The 12,633-nt window shown below is 54.9% G+C and overlaps 2 protein-coding genes across 2 annotated transcripts in view; both read right to left on the minus strand.

Annotated features, from left to right (window-relative positions):
• DHRSX (dehydrogenase/reductase X-linked) overlaps positions 1–9,104 on the minus strand; it is a 39,638-nt gene extending 30,534 nt beyond the window's left edge. Inside the window, exon 1 of the mRNA XM_054720239.1 lies at positions 8,928–9,104. Coding sequence (XP_054576214.1) covers positions 8,928–9,036 — 109 coding nt within the window. The 5' untranslated portion in view covers positions 9,037–9,104. The remainder of the gene's footprint in view (positions 1–8,927) is intronic.
• Positions 1,268–8,986, minus strand: ZBED1 (zinc finger BED-type containing 1). Its single transcript, XM_054720182.1, is given in 3 exon segments — positions 1,268–1,329; positions 1,332–3,573; positions 8,928–8,986. Coding segments are annotated over 2 exon segments (2,223 nt in total). The 5' UTR covers positions 3,493–3,573; positions 8,928–8,986.
• Positions 9,105–12,633: the final 3,529 nt, after the last annotated feature.

Raw genomic sequence — 12,633 nt, forward strand, 5'->3', positions numbered from 1 at the left:
TAGGGTTAGGATTTGGATCTATATTAGGGTTTAGCTATAGGGTTAGGATTTAAGGTTAGCGTTTAGGTATAGGGTTAGGGTTAGGGCCAGGTTTAGGGAGGGGACTAGTTTCGTCCACCTTCAACCATAGCTGCCACGGGCCTCCGATTTACGCCAGACCCTCCCTCCAGCGGCTGTGATGGGTGCCCTTGTGGGATTCACGGACTGGAAAGGACACGTCCTGTCCCGGTTCTGTTGGGCCGCTGAGCACTCACAACGGCGGGTCCTGGGAGCAGACCCAGGGCGCTCGCGGATCTTTATGTCCCTTTCGCTGCGGCTGGAGTGGACGCCGTAGAAAACGCTCACTGCGCCGAACTCCGGATCCCCTCCCCGAAACTCCTTTTCCTCACTTCTCTTTTCTTTTCTTTTTAAAAAAATACTTTATTGATTTTTTACAGAGAGGAATAGAGAGTCAGAAACATCGATGAGAGAGAAACATCGATCAGCTGCCTCCTGCACGCCCCCCACTGGGGATGTGCCCGCAACCCAGGTCCATGCCCTTGACCGGGAATTGAACCCGGGACCCTTCAGTCCGCAGGCCGCCGCTCTATCCACTGAGCCACACCGGTCAGGACTCATTCATTTTCTTTAGATTATATTTTTATTGATTTCAGAGAGGAAGGGAGAGGGAGAGAGATAGAAACATCCATGATGAGAGAGAATCATGGACCGGCTGCCTCCTGCACGCCCCCTACTGGGGATGGAGCCCACAACCCGGGCCTGTGCCCTTGACCCGGAATCGAACCCGGACCTCCTGGTTCACAGGTCGACGCTCAACCACGGAGCCACGCTGTCTGGGCTCAAGCACCCTTTCGAAAAATTCTTTTCCATTTTATTGAATGTATTGGGGGGTGGGGGGGGGGCCCACAGGTTAACAAAAATTATTCATATTTCAGATGCACAAATTCCACAACACATCATCTGTATACTGTTTATATTTTTTGTTTAAATTTCTTAATTGATTGCAGAGAGGAAGGGAGAGAGAGAGGGAGAGAGAGAGAAACATCCGTGAGGAGAGAGAATCATGGATCGGCTGCCTCCTGCACGCCCCCGACTGGGGATGGAGCCCACAACCCAGGCCTGTGCCCTTGACCGGGAATCGAACCCTGACCTCCTGGTTCCTAGGTCAACACTCAACCACTGAGCCACACCGGCTGGCCTGGGGTCCGTATATCCATCAAGGCGTGACCCCCAAAACTCCCGCCTTCCCGCCCCACCCCCCCATTGGCTACACCAAGGGGCCATCCCGGACCCCAAAGAACCCGCTCTGCACCGCGTCCCCAAACGTCACACCGGCTCGTGGTCCAGCCCCCACTCCCCCTCGTCCTCGTCCTCCGGTTCCGGTTCCGGTTCGGCGCCGCCGGTGCTACGCGCGTTCTCGTACAGAAACACCTGCTCGTCCACGTGCGCGGGGGGCAGGCGGTTCCGCTTGGTGCGCACCACGGAGCCCGCGGATCCAAAGAGGCGCCCGGGGGGCGCGCACGTGGCCGGGACGCACCAGTATTTCTGCAGGACTTTGCGCAGCGCCGGGAACAGAGCCCGCCGCTCGCACCACCACCTCAGGGGGTCCCCGTCGAGCCCCAAGACCTTCTGGGACTTGTAGTTACTCAGCTCCTCCAGCACCTGCGCGTGCAACTCCTCCTGCTCCTCGGCGGGCCCCGCCGGGCAGAAAATCTCCGCCAACATGTGGCGGACGGCGCTGGAGGGCGCAGGAGGCGGCGGCGTGTGCGTCGTGGCGCACGGAGGAGGAGGAGGAGGCGGCGTGGCGCGCAGGGGCGCCGGCTTCTTCTCCGGCGGCTCCTCCTCCTCCTCCTCCTCCTCCTCCTCCTCGGGCGGCCCACCCAGGGGTTCCTCGGCGCCCTGGTGGGGGCCCCCTGCCTGGATGTTTTCCAGGAGGCTCTTGGCTTCCTCCAGGACCCGGCTCTCCACCTGCTGCCTCTCCAGGGCGGACAGGAATGGCAGCTTCTTGTAACGCGGGTCCAAGAAGGTGGCCACGTTGAGGAAGAGGTCCGTGCCGGGCGCGTCCCGGTAGGTGCGCGCCAGCTCCTGGGCGATGACCCCCTTGGCCGCGCCGACCTCCCTGGAGTCCCGGTCTTGCACGCCGAGCGTGGTGCTGAGCAGCATGTGGACCAGCGGCTTCACCATGCTGATGGTGGGGTGCCTCGGGGCGCACACCATCTCCGCCACCTGCTTGAAGGGCTCCAGGAGGCGCACGAGGCCCTCGACGCCGGCCCACTCGGACGCGTCCAGCATGAGGTGGTGATGGCTGCTGTCCTCCGCCAGCACGGCCGCCACGGCGAACTGCTGCTCCCGCAGGCGCCCCAGCATGGCCAGCGTGGCGCCCCACCGGGCCGCGCGGTCGCTCACCAGCATGCACCGGGGCAGCCCCTGCTGCCTCTGCTTCTCCAGCAGCAGGGACCTGGCCACGGGGGACTGCTGGAAATACGCCACGAGCCGCCGGCAGCGCGCCAGGAGCGCGGCCAGCCTGGGGAGCCGGAGCGCGCGCTGGATGGCCGCGTCGAAGGCGCGCCCCAGGCAGCGCAGGTGCACGGGGAGGTCCAGGAGCGCGCACGCCTGGGCCGCGTCCTTGCCGCCGTCGGTGGTGGCGCCCCAGACCTTGGCGCCGATGCCCCATTCGACGAAGGCTTCGTAGAGGACGCGCGCCGTCGTCTCGGAGGCGTTTTCCTCGGGCACCTCGAACGTCTTGAGGCAGCGGGAGGCGTAACCGGGGGACCGGCCGCTGGAGGGCGCCCCGCTGCCTCCCGCTCCGCCCCCGCCGACGCCGCCGATGCTGAGAAAGTGCGCGGCCAGCGTGACGTACGTCCTGTTCTGCGCGTGGCTTCTCCAGAGCTCCATGGAGACGGCGCACCAGGGCGCACCGGCGAGGTCTTTACGCACGGCGTTGCGCACGGCCCCGTAGCGCTCGGGGAGGGCTTTGCTGAAAAACTTCCTCCCGGGGAGCTCGTACCATGGATCCGCCGCCCTCAGCAGCGCGCGGAACGCGGGCTCCTCCACCAGGGACACGGGGTGCAGCCCCTCGCACAGGAGCCCCAGGACGGCGGCCGTCAGGTCCTGCTGCCTCCTGTCCTGGGGCGCCGGCGGCGGCGGCGGCGAGGGCGCGTCCCCGGGGGGCCTGAGCTTGGAGAAGGCGCTGGCGAAGGCCTCGCGCATCTGCTCCGTGTTGCTCCTGACGAGCGCGCAGAACTCGTCGGCGTGGTTCTTCTCCAAATGGTAGGACAGGTTGGACGTGTTGCCCGAGTAGGCGATCTGGGCGCGGCAGATGCGGCAGTAGATGCGCTTCCACTGCAGGATGCAGCCCGCGGCGTCCGCGTCGAAGCCGAAGTATCTCCACACTTTGCTCTTGGCGCGCGGGTGCGCCACCAGCTTGAGGTCCGGGGGCGGCGGCGGGGAGGCGAGGTCCCCCGGGGCTTTGGCCGCCGCCGCCGGCTCCATCGTCCCGGGCGCCTGCGTCGTCGGGCCTTGGAGAGACCACCTCTCACGCGCAAGGATGATGGGGAGGAGGAGGAGGGTCACCTGGTGGAGAAGCGGCAAGACAAGACGCACACAGTGAAAAGGGTCTGGATAACGGGGGGTGGGGGCGTGGGGATGGGGGGAGTGGGGGGCCTCGCCCTGGCCGGTGGGGTTCAGTGGATAGAGCGCGGGGCCTGCGGACGTGACGTGAAGGGTCCCGGGTTCAATACCAGGCAAGGGCGCACACACCAAAAATAAAAAAAATAAATAAAAAGGATAGAAGAGATAGAGAGCCCTAACCGGTGTGGCGCAGTGGATAGAGCGCGGGTCCCGGGTTCGAATCCAGGCAAGGGCGCACACACACACAAAAATAAAAAAAAATTAAAAAAAAAGGAAAGAAGAGATAGAGAGCCCTAACCGGTGTGGCGCAGTGGATAGAGCGCGGGTCCCGGGTTCGAATCCAGGCAAGGGCACCAAAAAAATTAAAAATAAAAAAAAAGGAAAGAAAAAATAGAGAGCCCTAACCAGCTGGCTCAGTGGATAGAGCGCGGGGCCTGCGGACGTGAGGGGTCCCGGGTTCAATACCAGGCAAGGGCACCAGAAAAAAATTAAAAAAAAAAAAAAAGGAAAAAAAAAGAAAGAAGAGATAGAGAGCCCTAACCGGTGTGGCTCAGTGGATAGAGCGCGGGTCCCGGGTTCGAATCCAGGCAAGGGCGCACACACACCAAAAATTAAAAAAATTTAAAAAAAAGAAAAGAATAGATGGGTAGAGCGCGGGGCCTTGCGGACGTGAGGGGTCCCGGGTTCGAATCCAGGCAAGGGCACCAGAAAAAATCCAAAAAAAAAAAGAAGAAAAAAGAAAAAAGGAAGAAAAGAAAGTAGGCCGTTTTGAGCATAGCCAACATTTTTTTATTCCCGTGTTTAATTTAAAAAAAAAAAAAACACACACACACACACAATTATTTTATTGTGGAAAGTATTGCCCTGGCCGGTGTGGCTCAGTGGATAGAGCGCGGGGCCTGCGGACAGGAGGGTCCCGGGTTCGAATGCGGGCAAGGGCACCAAAAAAAGTAAAAGAAAAAGGAATATTATGTAATGCCTTAATTGAAACATGGAAAAAGAAAAAAAAATAAATAAAAACTGCATAAAAGACACAGGTAATACCTTAATTTAAAAAATGGAAAAAGAAAAAAATAAATAAAAATTGCATAAAATACACAGGTAATACCTTAATTAAAAAATGGAAAAAGAAAAAAATAATAAAAATTGCATAAAATACATACGTAATACCGTAATTAAAAAGTTGAAAAAGAAAAAAAAATTGCATAAAATACATAGGTAATGCCTTAATTAAAAAATGGAAAAAGAAAAAAATAATAAATAAGAATTGCATAAAATACATAGGTAATACCTTAATTAAAAAATGGAAAAAGAAAAAAATAAATAAAAATTGCATAAAATACACAGGTAATACCTTAATTTAAAAAATGGAAAAAGAAAAAAATAATAAAAATTGCATAAAAGACATAGGAAATACCTTAATTAAAAAAATGGAAAAAGAAAATAATAATAAATAAAAATTGCATAAAATACACAGGTAATACCTTAGTTAAAAAATGGAAAAAGAAAAAAATAATAAAAATTGCATAAAATACATAGGTAATACCTTAATTTAAAAAATGGAAAAAGAAACAAATAATAAAAAAAATTAAAAAAAGAAGAAAAGAAAAAGAAAACCCCCTAACTGGTTGGGCTCAGTGGATAGAGCGTCGGCCTGCGGGCTGAAGGGTCCCGGGTTCGATCCCGGTCAAGGGCATGTACCTTGGTTGCGGGCACATCCCCAGTGGGGGGCGTGCAGGAGGCGGCTGATCGATGTTTCTCTCTCATCATCGATGTTTCTAATTCTCTCTCCCTCTCCCTTCCTCTCTGTAAAAAATCAATAAAATATATTTTAAAAAAATAATAATTCTTTTATTGTGGGAAGTATTACCTCTGCCCCTATTCCTCCTCCCTCCCCCATTAGATCCCTCCAGGCCCCCCCCAAACTCTGCCCCAGGCCTTCACCCCCTCTTTTGTCTGTGTCCACGGGGGATGCATCGATGCATCCAAGTCCTTTGGTTGATCTCTTCCCACCCACCCTCCCGCCCCCGCCTTCCCTCTGAGGTTCGACCGTCTGTCCGATGCGTCTACGTCTCTGGATCTATTTTGATCATCCGTGTATTTGGTTCATTCACGTCCACGTAGGCGTGAGATCACGGGACACGTGTCTGTCTCTGACCGGCTCATGTCCCTCAGCATCACGCCCTCCAGGGCCCTCCACGCCGGCTCAGAGGGTAAGAGAGAGACCTTCCTTTTTCAGGGCTGCGTAGTATTCCACCGTCTGGTTCACGCCCATCCAACTCCTGGCCCGCGGGCCACGGCGGCCCACCGTGAATATTCTTTGCGGCCCGGCCCATAAGACGGTGTGTAAGGAACTTCTTTTTTTTTTTTTTAAAAATATATATATTTTTTTATTAATTTCAGAGAGGAAGGGAGAGGGAGATAGACACATCAGTGATGAGAGAGAACCATTGATCAGCTGCCTCCTGCACGCCCCCCACTGGGGATCAAGCCCGCAACCTGGGCATGTGCCCTTGACCGGGAATCGAACCCGGGACCCTTCAGTCCACAGGCCGACGCTCTATCCACTGAGCCACACCGGCCGGGGCTAAGGAACCTTTTCATAAACATTTCGTCACTTCATTCTCACAGCTTCCTGTTATGCACAATTATTCGTCACGAGCTACAACGTTTGCCAGTGACCGAGGACTATCGTCGTGCGGCATCCGTGTCCTGTTATTATAATAATAATAATGTTCTATTACGTCATGTTCACGGCGGCTCGTTGATTTCAGCCCTTGGTGACTTAAGCTTTTTTTTTTCTTTTTTTAAAAAAAATATATTGATTTTTTTACAGAGAGGAAGGGAGAGGGAGAGAGAGTCAGAAACATCGATGAGAGAGAGAAACATCCATCAGCCGCCTCCTGCACGCCCCCCACTGGGGATGTGCCTGCAACCAAGGTACATGCCCTTGACCGGAATCGAACCCGGGACCCTTCCGTCTGCAGGCCGACGCTCTATCCACTGAGCCACACCGGTTTTGGCTGTTTCTTAGGCTTTTATAGATGATAGATAGATAGATAGATAGATATATATTTATTGATTTCAGAGAGGAAGGGAGAGAGAGAGAGAGAAACATCCATGAGGAGAGAGAATCATGGACCGGCTGCCTCCCGCACGCCCCCTACTGGGGATCGAGCCCACAACCCGGGCCTGTGCCCTTGACCGGGAATCGAACCCGTGACCTCCTGGTTCCTAGGTCGACGCTCAACCCCTGAGCCACGCCGGCCAGACTCACAGCATCGCGTCCGATATCCCATTGTCCTCGGAGGGGAGGTGGGGGTGGGGCGGGTGGAGGGGTTTGGGGGGGAGATAAAATAAAATAAAATAAATAAATAAATAATCAAAATCAAAATAAAAGCGATCGATTCTTTCCTAAAAGAAAATAAAATCTCATTTCCTTCTCCAGGGAATTCAGTCTTTTAAGTCAGCCTTTGGCAAATTGAAGGATTTCTTTAAAAAAAAAAAAATATATATATATATATATATATATATATATATATATACACACACACACACACACACACACACACACACACACACCGTACTTTCCGGCATATAAGACAACTCGGCGTATAAGATTTTCCTGGGTTAAAAAGTCGCTTTATACCCCAGAAAAATGAGGTATAGTGGACTATATCAATGGGACTAGATATCATGGATTAGATAATATTGGACTGCCGTATTGTCCGGCGTATAAGACGACGTTTTAACCCAGGAAAACCTTATACGCCGGAATATACGGTATTTTATTGATTTTTTTACAGAGAGGAAGAGAGAGGGAGAGAGAGTGAGAAACATCCATGATGAGAGAGAAACATCGATCAGCTGCCTCCTGCACGCCCCCCACTGGGGATGTGCCCGCAACCAAGGTCCATGCCCTTGACCGGGAATCGAACCCGGGACCCTTCGGTCCGCAGGCCGGCGCTCTGTCCACTGAGCCACCCCGGCCGGGGCCGCTTGGAGGATTCCTTGCCCTGAGGGGAGGGAGGTTTGGAGGGCGGGGCTCAGGGTGAAATATCTAATTCTGTGCAGAGTTGAGGGACACAGCCCCCCCCCCCTCCCCGCCCCGTACCCCCCAATTCTATGGGGTAAAGAACAGGGATTGGAAATAGTTTGCACAATAATACAGGCCATTGGCCCGGCTCCCTCCACTGAGGGAGGGAGGAGAGAGGAGAGATGGGGGAGGGGGAGAGGGTGGGGGACGGGGGGTGGGGAAGCCGGAAATCACACAGGAAATAGGGCTCAGGCCTCAGGCCAGGAGAGGAACCACGTGGGTGACCATGGAACAGCCCAAATGCCCCCTGGATACTTTGTTGCCCAAAAGAGTTACTTTTTCCCCTAAAAGTAACAAGGCCCTGACCAGCTGGCCTGCCTCCGGGGTTGAGCCAGGAGGTCCCGGGTTCGATTCCCGGTCAAGGGCACAGGCCCGGGTTGTGGGCTCCATCCCCAGTGGGGGGCGTGCAGGAGGCAGCCGATCCATGATTCTCTCTCCTCATGGATGTTTCTCTCTCTCTCTCTCTCCCTCACCTTCCCTCTCTGAAATCAATAAAAATATATTTAAGGGGGAAAAAAAAATCAAGTCGCTAGAGTAAGATTATTCCCATCCCGCTCGCTGGGAAATTTCTGGGTTTTTTTTTAAGACCCAGAAGGAACCGCACCTGCACCCCGTCCGGTGGCGGGTCCCCGGCCCCGCCCGCCCCGGGCATGCGCACCCTGACCCCACCGCGCCAGTTGCAAACGGGTGACTGGGTGTCGCCTGAACCACAGAGGGACCCAGCGGCCCCTCAACCTAAAGGCTCTCCCTCCCACTCCGGAGCGAAACCCCCCCCGCTGAGCCCAGCGCGCGCCAGGCCCGTCCCCAGCCATCCATCCGGGCTGGAGACCAGGACTCCGGGGCGCGCCCCTCCCTCCTTCTAGGACCGGAGACGGGGCGCGATGAAACGGAAACAGCCGCCTCTTGGGGTTCGGATCCGGGAGTCCAGGCCCCCCCACCCGCACCCAGCGGGGGAGGAATCCCCGGGGCTCCAACCTAGCGCGCCCAGGGCGCACGCGCGCGCGCGGCGTTTGGAGAGGGTCCCAGGGCGCACGACCCCCAGGCGCGCGCGCCCGGCCTGGCCCCTCCTCCCCGGGCGCGCCCCGGAGTCAAGGTCACGCGGGGCCAAGACCACGCCCCGGCCCGGTGTCGCCCACGCCGCCGCGGCTCCCGGGCCGCCCCCCCCCCAAACAGCCCCCCACAACCCCCCGCGGCCGCTGACCTGGCTCCGTGAAGCCCCCGAGACAGCGACGCAGGAGCTGCGCCAGGATCACCGCCGCGCCCGCCGCGTAGACGCGCAGGGCCGCCCGCGCCGCAGACAAAGGCGACATGGCCGCCGGGGCCTCGGTCTCCTCCTCGCCGCGCGCCGGGGCCTGGGCCGCCCCGGACCGACCCACCGGGGGGCGGAGGGACCCCGCCCCCGCCCCGCCCCGGCCCCGGCCCCGCCCCGCGTCCGCCCCGCCCCGCCCCGCCGCGCCAGGACCGCGACCCAGGCCAGCAGCCCCGCCCCTAAGCCCCGGGTGCGCCCCTCCCAGCCGAGGTTCCCCGCCCGGATCCCCCAAGAACGGACCCCCGGACCCCCCCGAATCCGGAAAAAGGGACACGCCCGGCCCCCCCACAACTAGGAACACAGGACAATCACCCCCACTTCCCCCCTCCCTTCCTCCCCCTTCACCTCCCGCCCCCAGCACGGATCCCCGCCCAAACCAGGGGACCTCCCCAGCCCCCGCCCCGGACCCCCACCCACCCGGGTCCCCACCCACCTCGCCAAGGACTCCCTCCCGGGGCCACGGGATGCCCCCTCCTGCCTGGACCATGCGACCTCCCCCCACCCCCACCCGACAGGATGCATCCTACTAATGACAATGGCTTGCTTTCCATTTTCATTCATTCACTCATTCATTCATTCATTCATTCACTAATTCATACATTCATTCACTCGCAGACTCATTCATTCACTCATTCACTCATTCATTCATTCACCCACTCTGTTATTCATTCACCCATTCATTCATTCATTCATTCATTCACTCACTCACTCATTCATTCACTCATTCATTACCTAATTCACTCATTCATTCACTCACGCATTCATTCATTCACTCACCCATTCATTCACTCACTCATTCACTCATTCATTACCTAATTCACTCATTCATTCACTCACACATTCACTCATTCACTCACTCATTCACTAATTCATTCACTCATTCTTTTTTTTTATTAAATATATTTTATTGATTTTTTTATAGAGAGGAAGAGAGAGGGATAGAGAGTTAGAAACATCGATGAGAGAGAAACATCCATCGGCTGCCTCTTGCACGCCCCCCACTGGGGATGTGCCCGCAACCAAGGTCCATGCCCTTGACCGGGAATCGAACCCGGGACCCTGCAGTCCGCAGGCTGACACTCTATCCACTGAGCCAAACCGGTTTCGGCTCATTCACTCATTCATTACCTAATTCACTCATTCATTCACTCATTCATTCATTCACTCACTCATTCATTCACTCATTCATTCACTCATTCATTACCTAATTCACTCATTCATTCACTCATTCATTCACTCATTCACTCATTTACTCATTCATTCACTCATTCATTACCTAATTCACTCATTCTTCACTAATTCATTCACTCATCCATTCATTCATTCATTCATTCACTCATTCATTCACTCATTCATTCCATCACTCATTTACTCATTCATTCACTCACTCATTCATTACCTAATTCACTCATTCATTCACTAATTCATTCACTCACTCATTACCTAATTCACTCATTCATTCACTCATTCATTCACTCATTCACTCATTCATTTCATCACTCATTTACTCATTCATTCACTCATTCATTACCTAATTCACTCATTCATTCACTAATTCATTCACTCACGCATTCATTCACTCACTCATTCACTCACTCACTCATTCACTCATTCATTCATTCATTCATTCATTCAACAAGGACGTCTGCATGCCAGACCCACCAAGGACTCAGTCACGCCCCCAGGAGGACCGACCGTGAGCCAAGCGCCGCCCATCGCTTCCCGAGGCGCCTGGACTTGCGTCGGCCGCAACAATGTTGCCATTTTCAGCTGCAACAATGTTGCCATTTTTCAGCTGCAACAATGTTGCCATTTTCAGCTGCAACAATGTTGCCATTTTTCAGCTGCAACAACGTTGCCATTTTCCGGAAGGATTCCTTGGCATCCGTTCCCCGAGCATTTGTCCAAAAGGCATCATGGGGAAGCCAGCAATTTCCCTCTTGGATGAAAAATGCGTGAGAAACACTTGGCAAGAAAGCCACGCTGGCTGTGCCATCGTCGCTTAGAAGTAATTAATGCTGCCCCGGCCCCCGAGGCTCAGTGGTTCAGCTTCCATCCTGTGACCCAGGAGGCCCGGGTTCGACTCCCGGTCAAGGGCACAGGCCCGGGTTGTGGGCTCCATCCCCAGCAGGGGGCGGGCAGGAGGCGGCCGATTCGTGATTCTCTCTCATCATGGATGTTTCTCTCTCCCTCCCTCCCTCTCCCTTCCTTTCTGAAAAAAAATTAAAATACAATTTTTTTTTTAAATGAAGTAATTAATGCCACTGAATCGCACGCTTAAAAAATGCTTAGAATGGTGCCCCTGGCCCGTGTGGCTCAATGGATAGAGTGTCAGCCTGCAGACTGAAGGGTCCCGGGTTCGATTCCCGGTCAAGGGCACATGCCCGGGTTGCGGGCTCCATCCCCAGGAGGGGGGCGTGCAGGAGGCAGCCGGCCCGTGATTCTCTCTCATCATCGATGCTTCTCTCTCTCTCTCCCTCTTTGAAATCAATGCAAACATATATATATATTTTTAAAATAAACACCGAATTTATAATCATTCGAAGTGCATACTGTGTACATTTTCTGGCACATCCTGAATGTATATGTAATCCCAATGAGAATTTTGTGAAATACATAGCACACTGCTCTCTGCTCCCTAGTCACCTGGAAAATGGCAAAACCATGCAACAAAATGAACACACACACACACACACACACTCACAGGTTGTGTGATTCTGTTTACATACGTACTAGAGGTCTGGTGCACAAAATTCATGCACGAGGGGGTGGGTCCTTCAGGCCAGCCGGCACCCTCTCGCAATCCGGGAACCCCTCGGGGGATGTCCAACGGCCGGTGTAGGCCCGATCCTGCAGAAATCCCCGTGGGATCGGGCCTGAACTGGCAGTCAGACATCCCTCTTGCAATCTGGGACGGCTGGCTCCTAACCGCTCGCCTGCCTGCCTGCCTGATTGCCCCTAACCACTCTGCCTGCCAGCCTGATCGCCCCTAACCACTCTGCCTGCCTGCCTGACCGCCCCTAACCACCTCTGCCTGCCTGATCGCCCCTAACCACTCTGCCTGCCTGATCGCCCCTAACCACTCTGCCTGCCTGCCTGATCGCCCCTAACCACTCACCTGCCTGATCGCCCCTAACCACTCTGCCTGCCTGATCACCCCTAACCACTCTGCCTGCCTGATCGCCCCTAACCACTCTGCCTGCCTGATCACCCCTAACCACTCACCTGCCTGCCTGATCGCCCCTAACCACTCTGCCTGCCTGATCACCCCTAACCACTCACCTGCCTGATCGCCCCTAACCACTCTGCCTGCCTGCCTGATCGCCCCTAACCACTCACCTGCCTGCCTGATCGCCCCTAACCACTCTGCCTGCCTGATCGCCCCTACCTGCCTCTGCCTTGGCCACCGCAGCTGCATCCAGAAGGATGTCCGGAATGACGTCTGGAAGGTCGTTCAGCTGTCTGGTCTAATTAGCATATTATGCTTTTATTATTATAGATTTTTAATACATTTTTATTGATCTCAGAGAGGAAGGGAGAGGAAGAGAGACATAGAAACATCCATGATGAGAGAGAATCATGGACCGGCTGCCTCCTG

Source organism: Eptesicus fuscus, chromosome 1, assembly GCF_027574615.1.
Source record: "Eptesicus fuscus isolate TK198812 chromosome 1, DD_ASM_mEF_20220401, whole genome shotgun sequence".
NCBI lineage: Eukaryota > Metazoa > Chordata > Mammalia > Chiroptera > Vespertilionidae > Eptesicus > Eptesicus fuscus.